Raw genomic sequence first — 12605 nt, 5'->3', positions numbered from 1 at the left:
GCATTTTTCCGCCTTAAAATACATTTAATTACGAGAAATTGGCTTTTTTATCTTGCCAGTTTTCTTGAAAATCGTTAAAATTGTCAGCAATTGTCGTTTTTTCATCTCTCATGCAAAAAAATATATTTCGCAACATTTTAAAATCTCATCAAGTCTAAATTTCGTTTAAACCGCATTCAACTGCATTTTTCAGCAGCCGATATGGTGGATTCGGTCTTTTATCGTGTGAATTTGATCGAAAATCGTTGAAAATGCCACCTTTTGGCCGAAAATATTCCAAAATTCGAGAAATTTGCCTTTTTATCGTGTTAATATCGTTGAAAATTACTAGAAATTCGCAAAATCTCCAAAAATTCAGAACGATTTTCTCCATTCTCTGAAAATTCTTATTTTTCTCCATTTGTTCCGAAATATTAGTTGTTATCAACAGTTTCCTCTTCTCCATTTGGTGTATATCTCGAACGGGGGTGAAGTTTTTGAAAATGTTTTGACTGATAACAAGCCTAAAAATCAGGCGTCTCGTCGTATTCTATTTTAAACTTATAGCTTTTTCCATATCTACACTGTCTCCTCGGAAGGAAAGACAGGTCGAGTGCGCCATCATAAAATTGTTTCAATTTTATCTGGTACTCTCGAAATTTATCAATCGATCCTTGTACTTTTTTGTTCCGCAGAGGCTGGCGGAGTTTACAAGCATACGACTTGGTTAAACTTGCATTTAAAGCTTTATAAATGGGCCATAGATGAATATTTCAAATGCTAAATGCAAAAAGAATCAGAAAAAAAGTACACGTCCCCGTTCTTCTCTGCCGGAAAACGCCGTATAAGGATCGATTGCTAAATTCTGACAGTATCGCGATATAACGGTTAGGGCTGTTATGGGGCGTCCCCCTCGTCCCCCTTGAGATTTTGACAGATTTTTAAAAGTTACAGTACATCCTTAAAGACTTTATGGCTTTTTGTATACGCATCCGTTGTAGAACAACGTTTTCTCTATTTAATTAAAAAAATTAAGTCAAAAAGAGCAAAAATAAGATCAGGACGTAATTTTTCGTGGAAAAATTTTAGTATTAAGATTTCAAATAAGATTTTTCAGAAATGAATGAAGCTGTCCATGATACACTTAATCTCTTACGTCAACTATCCGACTTATTAGCAGAGGCAATAGGAATAGTGAAACAATTATTCGCAATGTTATATGATTTCAGTTCCCAAATGATGATCTTTTGGGAAGGGCGTTGGCTCGATTGGGAATTGTCGGGATAGCTCAGCAGAACGTGGTGGCGAATATTCGAGTAAGTTTTGTGGCATTTACAATAACATCCAACCGTTTGAAGCATCTCAGAAATGAAGAACTCCACAGATTTCGGCAAGCAGTGCCTCCACCACAACAAGCTGAAGAAGCAGAAGAAGAAGCTGATGTGGCTGAAAATGTGGTAGAACAGAATCGATTGGGACCCATTCGAAGAGGTCAATTTCTGGGACCAAGAAGACGCTTGTTGTTCCAGCCGAATCAACGCCTTTGCCGAGTGGGCGAGCATCGAGACGGGATCGCCCCAAATCTGCTCCGACATCAAGCTTTTGTGCCACAAGTGGCCCCACTCGCCGGACCACAACCATTCGTTCCTCCTCCACCACCACCACTGCCTGAGCCCGCAGCAGCTGCCGAAAGAAACGCGGAGAACGCGTCTCCCTCAGAAGAGGAAGGACCAATTGGACCAATAGAGCCGCCAAGAATCACAATGGTACTGAAAATCACGGGTGCATTAATGAAATATGTGTGCTTTCAGGAAGTGGAGCCAGTGAATGTGACTTTTGGGTTAACTGAAGAATTGGATGATTCCTGTAGCACAGGTGTGTGTCCCTTCATTTTTTTAACTCATTGTTATTTCTAATAGATGCGAATGCGATTTGCAAAAATTATCATTAAAACTGAAGGCTTTGATCGAAAAAATAACGTAAGAATGCAGACAATATGTGAGAATTGTTCGAGTTTCAAAATTCCTAAAATTAATAATTTTGTCAAACCTACTGAAAACATTTTTATTAACTACTAATTTGGCTCAAATTAAACGATTCAGTTGAAAAATACGATTTCCTATAAAAAGCCAATATTTATGGAATTTAATTTCTTGAAGTTGCAGTGGGTTTTATTCTAGTTTTTAAAAAATACAAATAAACATATTTTCAACGAGAAACTATGAAAAAATTGATGAAAATTTCTTCTTCGAAATTACAGTACTCTTTAAAGGCACATACTCATTTGTAAATAATAAAAATTGTCCTTTCGACACCCGGTACTGTACTTTTGGTTCAAAAAGTGTTAAATTTCCGGTCTTGGTAATAGCACTGTCAGGATTTCCTTACCTTGTAGTAACTGAACCTCTCATTTTTCTTAAATTCTCCACTTAAAAAAAAATTGCAGCAATCCTGAATACAACGATGGAAATCGAGGAATCGAGGAATCTCGATATTATTTAAATTTCGTAATGTATAATTTCTGAAGACCCATTTTCACCAATTGCCATATCTATTTTATTATTTTTCAAATCATCAAAACTATAAATGTTCGTGTGAATATAGTTTTATTTTGAAAAAATTCAACAGGAATTGAAGGAGCTAAATTCTGCAAAGAATTATTATGTTTGAGACAAATTCCACGTGTAAACACCGGATTCAGAACTTCCGTGGCATATTTATCAGTTTTTCATGACAAAAATGATGAGTTAATAGTTTGAATTTTCACTTTCTAAAAAATAATATTAGTGTATGCAAATGCGCCCCGTCGCAACGCTGCGAAATAGCGTGTGATACTGAGAGGGCGCAGGCGTTCGATCATTTTTCTCTCCTATCGATTGATTAATTCACTTTTTTTTTTGCGCTTTTCATGAATCCTTGGCGGTTTTTCGTGAGAAAATCGAGTACATTTGTCACTTCCCCGATTTTTTATGCGAATGCAGGTTGGTTTAGACTTTAATTTGATTTTTTATCGTGTGAATTTTGTTGAAAATCGTTGAAAACTCATTTTTGAGCTTAGGAAATTTTAAGATGTGAGAAATTTGGCTATTTATCGTGTGAATTTCGCTGAAAATTGGCGAAAATCAGCGAAAGCGCATTTAATTTCAGTTTTCAGCTGATAAAAAAAGGAACTTGCGTCTGATAATCCCTAATTTCGTGAAATTTCGCTAAAAAATTGCTGACTTTTGCTAGATATTCACAAAATCTCCAATTTTCGCCATATTTTCTGCTATTTTCATGTAAAATTCTCGTTTTTTCCTCCTTTCTTTGCAAAAATATATATTTCGCAACTCTAAAATATGAGTTTTGGCGCTAATTTCGCTGAAAATCGCTTAAAAAAATACCCAAATTCAGCAGAAAATGTTCAAAATATGAGAAATTCGGCATTTTTTTACGTTTGCAACTTGTTCAAAGAGTAGAAAATGTTCTGGTTGAGGCTCAGAGACTACAAACTACAAACAGCTATAGCCTCACTCAAAAACGCAAAATCCAATTTTCTTGCATTTTCTCAGGAAATTGTTCCTTTTTTCTTTTTCAATCCAAAATATTTCTCAAAAATTCACAAAATTCGCAAAATCTCACTATTCCAGAGCCCTATTGTGGTCTCTTTGCCTTAAATATCGGAAAAATCGATTTGAGTGAGGCTAAACTGTTTGTAATTTGTAGTCTCTGAGCCTCAACCAAAACATTTTAGTGCTGAATTTCTCATAATTTTGAACATCTGCGGCTGAATTTCAATATTTTTCAGCGATTTTCAACAAAATTCGCGCAAATTTCTCAAATTTTAGAGTATTTTTGCCTGAAAATCGATTTTTTCATAATTAAGGTTTAGAGACTACAAACTACAACTTTTCTGAGCCTCAACTAGCCAATTTTCGCTTTAAATTGAATTTTAAACCGGCTTTTCCTCACAAAATGTTCGTTTCTAGTAGAAAATGTTCTGGTTGAGGCTCTGGGACTACAAACTACAAATATATTTATTTAAAGCTTAAGCCTCACTCAAAAACGCAAAATCTCCAATTTTCGCCTGATTTTCTCCCGTTTTCTCAAAAAATTGCTCCTTTTTCCCTTTCCAATCCCGAATATTTCTCAAAAATTCACAAAATCTCACTATTCCAGAGCCCCACATCGGCCATGCCTACACTGCTGTGCTCTGTGACGTGGCACATCGATGGAATCGTCTGAAACACCCCGGAGCTCAGGCACAATTCTCGATTGGAACCGATGAGCACGGTAGTAAGGTAAAATTGAGGAAAATTCTCTGGAAAAAATGAAATAAAAATATAAAAATCAAAATTTTCAGATTTTCCAAGCAGCTCTGGCGGCAAAATCGACTCCAAAACAGTTTTGTGATCGGGTTTCTTCTAAATTTTCGGATCTTTTCACCGATTTGGAACTCTCGCACACGAACTTCATCCGTACAACGGATCCGGCTCACTTGGAAGCTGTTCAGCACTTTTGGATGAAGATTCAGGACAACGGATATATCTATAAAAGCACATATTCCGGATATTATAGTATTACGGATGAATGTTTCATTCCAGAAGAGGATGTGGTGAAGAAAATCGTTGAAGGAGGCGCTGAGAAGCTGGTATGCAGTGGATTTCTGAGAAATGGGATTGAAATTGCGAAAAAATCGGCTGGAAATTGATTTTTTTTTTGCTCGATTTTCGCCGCCGTTCAAAAGTGGCAAAATTGAAGATTTGAGCAGGAATCTCCAACTTTTTTTTCGGGAATAATCAAAAAAAATCAAAAAATACTGCTTTTCGCCGGAAAATCTGTGTAAAACAGACAATTTTCATGTTTTCAGGGCAAAAATTGCAGGAACTTGACATTTTTCTCAGGAAAGAACCGTAAAATCGTCGAGAATTTTGCCCTTTATTGCACATTTTGGCAGCTTATCTTACATTTTTTCGAGATAAACTACTAAAATATGCAATAAAAGATGAATAAATGTAACAAAATTGGAGATTTCAGCTGAAAATCTCAATTTTTCAGTGTTTTTCTGAGAAAATCATCAAAAACATCCTGAAAATCCGAATTTTTCGATTTTTTCCAAGAAAAAAAAAAGCTATTTTCCCTGCGAAAATCTCGTTTTTTTTCCGATTTTTTGGGTTTTTCAAAACAAAAATGCTACTTTTTCATCGAAAAATGGCTAATTTGTTCTAAAAACCTTGAATTTCGCCAACTCTCAAAAGGCAAAATTGGAGATTTCAGCTAAAAATCTCAATTTTTCATGGGTTTTCCTGAGAAAAATCATCAAAAATTTTCGATTTTTGTTCTGAAAATTAAAAAATTTCCTATTTTACACACTTTTCCCTGCGGAAACCAGGTTTTGTCCAGCAAAAAAACATAAAAATTCAAGTAAAAAAGCTATTTTCCCTGTGGAAATCTCGTTTTTTCCGATTTTTTAGGTTTTTCAAAGCAAAAATGTCAGAAAATCATCAATTTTGCGACGTTTTCATCGAAAAATAGCTAATTTTAAAAAGGAAAAAAACTTGCATTTTCTCAAATTTTTAGTTTTTTAGACGAAAATGTTCTGGTTGAGGCTCTGGGACTACAAACTACAAACAGTTTTAGCCTCACTCAAAAACGCAAAATCCAATTTTCTTGCATTTTCTCAGAAAATTGTTCCTTTTTTCTTTTTCAATCCAAAATATTTCTCAAAAATTCACAAAATTCGCAAAATCTCACTATTCCAGAGCCCTATTGTGGTCTCTTTGCCTTAAATATCGGAAAAATCGATTTGAGTGAGGCTAAACTGTTTGTAGTTTGTAGTCTCTGAGCCTCAACCAAAACATTTTAGTGCTGAATTTCTCATAATTTTGAACATCTGCGGCTGAATTTCAATATTTTTCAGCGATTTTCAGCAAAATTCGCGCAAATTTCTCGATTTTTAACGTATTTTCGCCTGAAAATCGCTGAAAAATACTGAAATTCGACATTAAAATGTTTAAAATTATGAGAAATTCCTGCAATGTTCTGGTTGAGGCTCTGGGACTACAAACTACAAACAGTTTAGCCTCACTTAAATCGACTTTTCCGTAATTTAAGGCAAAGAGACCACAAAAGTGCTCTGGAATAGTGAGATTTTGCGAATTTTGTGAATTTTTGAGAAATATTTTGGATTGAAAAGGAAAAAAGGAACAATTTCCTGAGAAAATGCAAGAAAATTGGAGATTTTGCGTTTTTGAGTGAGGCTAAAGATGTTTGTAGTTTGTAGTCCCAGAGCCTCAACCAGAACATTTTCTGCTAAATTTCAGTGTTTTTCAGCGATTTTCAGGCGAAAATACGTTAAAATTCGAGAAATTTGCGCGAATTTTGCTGAAAATCGCTGAAAAATACTGAAATTCAGCACTAAAATGTTTTGTTTGAGGCTCTGGGACTACAAACTACAGACAGTTTTAGCCTCACCCATTTTTTAAAAATTAAACTTTGCTGTAAATCCCTAATCCATCAATTTTCCAGACTCTAAAATCAAATGGAACCCCTGTTGAGTGGATCGAAGAGGAAAATTACATGTTCCGATTGTCAGAATTCCGAGAAAAAGTGGCTGAATGGATTAACCGGGAGAATATTGTTGTCCATCCGTCGAAATACAAGTCATTGGCCTTGACAAGTCTGGAAATGAGCGAAGATTTGTCGATTTCAAGGTCGAGAAGTCGTCTTTCATGGGGAATTCCTGTCCCAAATGATCCGACGCAGACGGTTTTTGTCGATTTTTTTGTGCAAAAATTCCGGAATTTTTGTGTGGTTTTTTTCAGATTTACGTGTGGCTGGACGCGCTGGTGAATTATCTGACGGTTACCGGATTTCCAAATGCGCAATCTGTGTGGCCACCGACGTGTCAGGTCATTGGAAAGGATATTACAAAGTAAAAATTTGAAATTTTTGCTGAAAAATTGACAATTTTCATCGATTTTTAGTCGAAAATGTTCTGGTTGAGGGTTGAGGCTGAGAGGCTACAAACTACACTTTTTCTGAGCCTCAACCAGCCTATTTTCGCAAATTTTTAGTTAAAAATTCTTCAATTTAGTTGAAAAATTGCAATTTTAATGAAAAAATTGACAATTTTCATCGATTTTTAGTCGGAAATGTGTTGGTTGAGGCTGAGTGACTACAAACTACAAACAGCTTTAGCCTCACCAAAATCGATTTTTCCGATATTTAAGGCATATATAGACTACAAACTACAACTTTTCCGAGCCTCAACCAGCCTATTTTCGCAAATTTTTGGCTAAAAATTGACCATTTTAGTTGAAAAATTGCAATTTTAATGGAAAAAATTGACAATTTTCAACGTTTTTTAATCAAAAATGTTCTGGTTGAGGCTCAGCGACTACAAACTACAACTTTTCTGAGCCTCAACTAGCCAATTTTCGCTTTAGATAGAGTAAAACTTCAAAATTTTAGTTAAAAATCGAGAATTTTAATGAAAAAATTGGCAATTTTAGTTGAAAAATTGAAAATTTAATGGAAAGTTGGCAATTTTCATCGTTTTTTAGTCGGAAATGTGTTGGTTGAGGCTCAGAGACTACAAACTACAAACTGCTTCAGCCTCACCAAAATCGATTTTTTCATAATTAAGGTATAGAGACTACAAACTACAACTTTTCTGAGCCTCACCTAGCCAATTTTCGCTTTTAAACCGGCTTTTCCTCACAAAATGTTCGTTTCTAGTAGAAAATGCTCTGGTTGAGGCTCAGAGACTACAAACTACAGATATTCTCAGCCTCAACCAATTTTAAAATCGATATCTAGAGGCATTAATACTAAAAACTACCACTTTTTCTAGTTTTTATGCTTGAAATGGTAGTTTGTAGTCAATTTTTGCACGAATTTGTCGAAAAATGAACGATTTTCTACTGGAAAATGACGAAAATAACGAAAAAATCGGTTAGTTCGGTCTAAAAACGCCAAAATCTTGATTTTGGACCAATTCTCCGAGTTTTTCAGCATCGAAATTGGCGATTAATGTTTAAAAATAATTTTTTTCTGGTGAAAATTCATATAAAAATCAGATTTTCCAACCAATTTCGATGCTAAAAACGAGTTTTTCAGCTAGAAATCACATTTTCAAACCGGAATTTATAGTTTTTCAGTTAAAAATTCTGGATTTGGACTAAAAAAAAACTAGAAAAGTCCCCAGAAGACTGATTTTCAAGAAAAAAGGCCTAAAAAGTTTCAAAATCAGAGAAATTTTGCTTTTTGATTTTCTGCTATTTTCATGTAAAATTCTCGTTTTTTCCTCCTTTCTAGCAAAAATATATATTTCGCAATATTTCAAAATATGATTACTCCTAAATTTCGTTAAAAATTGGTGAAAATGCTTTTTTCAGTCGAAAATACTCTAAAATTACGAGAATTTTGCGCGAATTATGTTCAAAATTATGAAAAATTCGGCATTTTTACGTTTGAAGCTTGTTCAAAAACACTGAGACTACAAACTACAAACTACAAATAGTTTTAGCCTCACTCAAATCGTTTTCTCGATTCTTGATGCCTTGAGACTACAAACTACAACTCTTCTGAGCCTCAACCAGCTAATTTTCGCTTTTTTTTCCGACTTTTGCTCATAAAATTTCAATTTCAGATTTCATCTCTACTACTGGCCGGCATTTCTGATGGCCGCGGGACTTTCTCTTCCACAAAAAGTTTTTATTCATGGACATTGGCTGATTGACAATGTGAAAATGTCAAAAAGTCTTGGAAATGTAGTAAATCCGAGTGAAGCAATCACCAAATTCACTGCTGAAGGCCTACGATATTTTCTTTTGAAACACGGAAATCCCAGCTATGATTGCAGTAATTTTTTATTTCGATTTTTCCTTGAAAAATTCGATTTTTCGGGTTTTTCTGAGTTTTCTCGATTTTTCTCAAAAATTTTTCCTGAAAAATTCGACTTTTCCTCATATTTTTCGACTTTTTCCTTTAAAAAATTCAAATCTTCAGAATTTTTTAAAGTTTTTTCTGAATTTTCTCGACTTTTTCTCATTTTTTTCCAGAAAATTCGATTTTTCAAATTTTCTCGATTTTTCAGAATTTTTTATAGATTTTTCAGAATTTTCTGGATTTTTCAGATTTTTTATAGATTTTTCAGAATTTTTTCGATTTTTAAGAATTTTCAGAATTTTTCAGAATTTTTTATAGATTTTTCTGAATTTTTTCGATTTTTCAGAATTTTCTCGAGTTTTCAGAATTTTTTTATAGATTTTTCAGAATTTTCTCGATTTTTCAGAATTTTTTTTTTGGTTTTCCTTAAAAATTCGATTTTTCAGGAATTTTTAAAGATTTTTCTAAAATTTATCGTTTTATTCTGAAAATTTTCGATTTTTCTCACTTTTTCCTAAAAAAAATTCGATTTTTCAGGGTTTTTTTGTAGTTTAATTCTGAATTTTCTCGATTTTTTCGACTAAAAAATCGAAAACTTTCGGAAAAAGTCGATTATGTTCCACAAAAATCAGAAAAAACAAATAAAGGTTCAGAAAAACCCAAACAAAATTGATAAAACTCTAAATAAATTTGATTTTTTGCAGGTTTCAATTGGAATAGCTGTCTACAGACTATAAATAGTGATTTGGTGAATAATGTCGGAAATCTATTGAATAGGAGTACTGTAGAGAAGATTAATAAGGAAGGAATGTATCCAAAAATGGAAATTGAAGATATTGAAGCGGAAATTCGAGAAAATGCGAAGAAATTGATGGAAATGGTCGAGGAGAGCAGAGGTACCGCGGAAATTACGGTGGAAAAATTCAAAAAAAAATTGAAAATTTTAATTTTCAAATTACCCCAAATTCGCCCATAATTTTGGGTATCTATGTGGAAAAATTTCAAAAAAAAATTCCATGATTTTAATTATATCTTAGCTTGACATTACTCCTTGTGTCGAATTACGAGATTTTTTCATTAATTTTCATACTAAATTGATTTTTTTCGGTTTTATTTGATCATTTTATCTTCATAATACGATGATAAATTGATCAAATAAAACCAAAAAAAATCAATTTAGTATGAAAATTGATGAAAAAATCTCGTAAATTGACACAAGGAGCAATTTCAAGCTAAAATATAATTAAAATCATGGAATTTTTTCTTGAATTTTTTCACATTGATACCCAGAATTAAGGGCATTTTGGAGTTATTTTTTGAAAAAAAAAAATCTATTTTTCATCAATTTTTATGCCAATTTCAGGTTTTTTTGCTTGGAAATTTATTTTATTTTCACAAAAAAATCCCCCATAAAATTTCTTATTTTCAACTGAAATGGAATTTTTTCACATTTTTTTCCGATAAGAAAATGTTCAGAGTTTTCGAAAAAAATTGTTTCATCTAGAAAAAAATGGACAAATTTTTTAAAAAGAACTTGATGAAATTACAAGAAAAAAATCTGAAAATTCAGAAAAAAAATCACCAAAAATTTGAAAAAAAATCTGAAAATATCCAAAAATTCTGGAAAAATAGTAAAATCCAGAAAAAACTTTTTTCAATGATTTTTCAATGGAAAAAATCCAGAAAATAACAAAAAAAGTTCAGAAAAAATGAAAATATTTCAGTAAAAAACCACTAAAAATCGAAAAAAAGAAACCCCGAACATTTTCGGAAAAATTGAAAAATTCAGATAAAATCCAGAAAAATATCGAAAAAAAAAGAAAAAATCTCCGAAAATTAAAAAAAAAAACCTGAAAATTCTGAAAAAAAAACTTTGAAAAAACAATTGGAAAAAATAGGAAAATTCAGAAAAAACACGAAATTTTTCAACGTAAAAATCTAGAAAGTAAATTTTCTGAAAAAAATCCAAAAATTCCAAAAAAAAAATCCAAAAATTCCAAAAAAAAAATCCAAAAATTCCCCGAAAATAGTCTAAAATATTCTCTAAAATTTCCAGAAAAATGCGTGGATCTATACGATGAGATGTCATATTTCAAAATAATCAAGATTTCAGATTTTTTTTCAAAAAATTTCAGAACAAATCAACGGAAAAACTTTAAAAAATCGATAAAATCCAGAAAAATTTGAAAAATATCTGAAAAAATCACGAAAATTTTTTTTAGAAAACAAGAAAAAATTTCAGTAGCTTTTTTAGAAAAAATCCAGAAAATAACGGAAAATTCAGATAAAAAATCAAAAATTTCTGCAAATTTTTTGCAAAAATCCAGAAAATAACCAAAATTTCTCAAAATTTCCAAAAAAAAATTCTGAAAAATTGAGAAAAGTCCAATGTTTTAGAAAAAATCGAAACATCTCCGAAAAAAACCAAAAATCCAGTAATGAATCCAAAAACTTCAGAAAAAACCGAAAAACCTCTGAAAAAACCAAAAATTCTCTAAAATTTCCAGAAAACTGCGTGGATCTATACGATGAGATGTCATATTTCAAAATAATCGAAAATCTAATGTTAACAATGAAAGAAGCGAATCGATTATTTCAATCAAGTCAACCATGGAAGGAAATTGATGAAAAACGGCTGAAAAGTCTACTTTTTGTCACTTATGACACAATTCGCGTTGTCACAATACTCTTACAGCCTATCACACCGAAAATGGCCGAATTTTGTTTGAATAGGTTTGTTAGGTGTTGTACTCCACGAGGAAAAGTGCTCAAAAAATCGAAATTTTGTGTGGAAAAAAATGGGAATTTTTGACAAAAAATTAAATAAAAAAGCTCGATTTTCCTATATATTTTTTCCTGCAAAAATGAGTTTTCGCCGAGAAAAATTTGAAAAATTGAAAAATGTTGCGATTTTCAGATAGAAAATATTGGAATTTTCTTTAGAAAACCCGAAAAACCGAAATTTCTCTATTTTTTCATCAAAAATTTCGGTTTTTGAGCAAAAAAAATGTCGAAATATTGGAAATTGGAAAATTTCCGATTTTTCTGGGTTTTTATAAGAAAAATCGACAAGTTTTTGCCGAAACTGCCGAAAAATTGGAAAATCGGCAAATTTTCAGTTTTCTCGATATTTTTTCAAATAAAAAATCGAAAAACTGGAAAAAATAACTTTTTTTTTGAATTTTTGATTTTTTTCACGGAAAATACGATCAATTTTCAAAAATTGGAAAGTTGTGGCTTTTTTTTTGAGGAAAATCGAAATTAATCTATTTTTCATCGAAATGTTCGGTTTTTTCGATTTTCCATATAAAAATCGAGAGATTTTTCAATTTTTCACATTTTTCGATGTTAATTCTCTAAAATTTGTATTTTTTTTGAAATTCAGAAAAAAAATTGAAATTTCAAAAAATTTACACTAAAAAATAGAAATTTCTCGTAAATCGACACAAATTCTTCAGAGAAAATTTGTAATTTTTCAGACTTGGAGTGCCGAAAAACGAGAGAAATCTGGAAAATTCCCGATTTGGAAGCTATTCTGGAGGAAAATTGGGTGCCGAGCGAGGAGTTTTCATTGATAGAATTCAGAAATAATTATTTTTTAGATTTTTCAATTTTTGTTCATTTTTTGTTGATTTTTACTTTAAAAAATTCGGGTTTTTTCCATTTTTTCGCCATTTTTCCACTAATTTCATGTTTTTATTCATGGATTTTCTACTTTTTTTAATGATTTTTTTTTTCGTTTTAATTTTCAAAAC

At 32.0% G+C, this 12605-nt stretch overlaps 2 protein-coding genes across 4 annotated transcripts; both read left to right on the top strand.

The window, feature by feature from the left end:
- Positions 1–1094: 1094 nt before the first annotated feature.
- Y105E8A.28 (uncharacterized protein) lies at positions 1095–2574 on the top strand. Its single transcript, NM_001377678.1, has 5 exons — positions 1095–1161; positions 1209–1295; positions 1338–1745; positions 1791–1854; positions 2426–2574. Exons 1-5 carry the CDS (start codon positions 1099–1101, stop codon positions 2479–2481), a joined length of 678 nt encoding a protein of 225 aa, NP_001364633.1. The 5' UTR covers positions 1095–1098; the 3' UTR covers positions 2482–2574.
- A 303-nt stretch (positions 2575–2877) lies between these two features.
- Positions 2878–12513, top strand: mars-2 (Methionine--tRNA ligase, mitochondrial; the record flags this gene model as incomplete). 3 transcript variants are annotated; one of them, NM_001136325.4, is made up of 9 exons in its annotated part: positions 2878–2960; positions 4138–4259; positions 4322–4609; positions 6487–6726; positions 6783–6892; positions 8612–8823; positions 9555–9746; positions 11358–11583; positions 12330–12512. In NM_001136325.4, the coding sequence occupies 9 exons, from the start codon at positions 2888–2890 to the stop codon at positions 12439–12441; spliced, it is 1575 nt and encodes a 524-aa protein (NP_001129797.1). The 3 variants fall into 3 exon arrangements, with proteins under 3 accessions (NP_001129797.1, NP_740948.2, NP_001427152.1); NM_170952.5 differs by lacking the exons at positions 2878–2960; positions 4138–4259 and having other exon boundaries at positions 4481–4609; positions 12330–12513; NM_001440233.1 differs by lacking the exons at positions 2878–2960; positions 4138–4259; positions 4322–4609; positions 6487–6726; positions 6783–6892 and having other exon boundaries at positions 8643–8823; positions 12330–12441.
- Positions 12514–12605: the final 92 nt, after the last annotated feature.

The sequence above is a fragment of the Caenorhabditis elegans genome, chromosome I (assembly GCF_000002985.6).
Source record: "Caenorhabditis elegans chromosome I".
NCBI lineage: Eukaryota > Metazoa > Nematoda > Chromadorea > Rhabditida > Rhabditidae > Caenorhabditis > Caenorhabditis elegans.
Note: the sequence above shows the minus strand (reverse complement) of the source record. Positions and strands in the feature narration are given on the sequence as shown.

Excerpts from the sequence above, each read along its gene's own strand:
- Y105E8A.28 (NM_001377678.1), top strand. The coding sequence starts at position 1,099 with ATGAATGAAGCTGTCCATGATACACTTAATCTCTTACGTCAACTATCC. Across the intron at positions 1,746-1,790 it reads AGCCGCCAAGAATCACAATG|GAAGTGGAGCCAGTGAATGT; the intron begins GTACTGAAAATC and ends GTGTGCTTTCAG. Across the intron at positions 1,855-2,425 it reads GGATGATTCCTGTAGCACAG|CAATCCTGAATACAACGATG; the intron begins GTGTGTGTCCCT and ends AAAAAATTGCAG.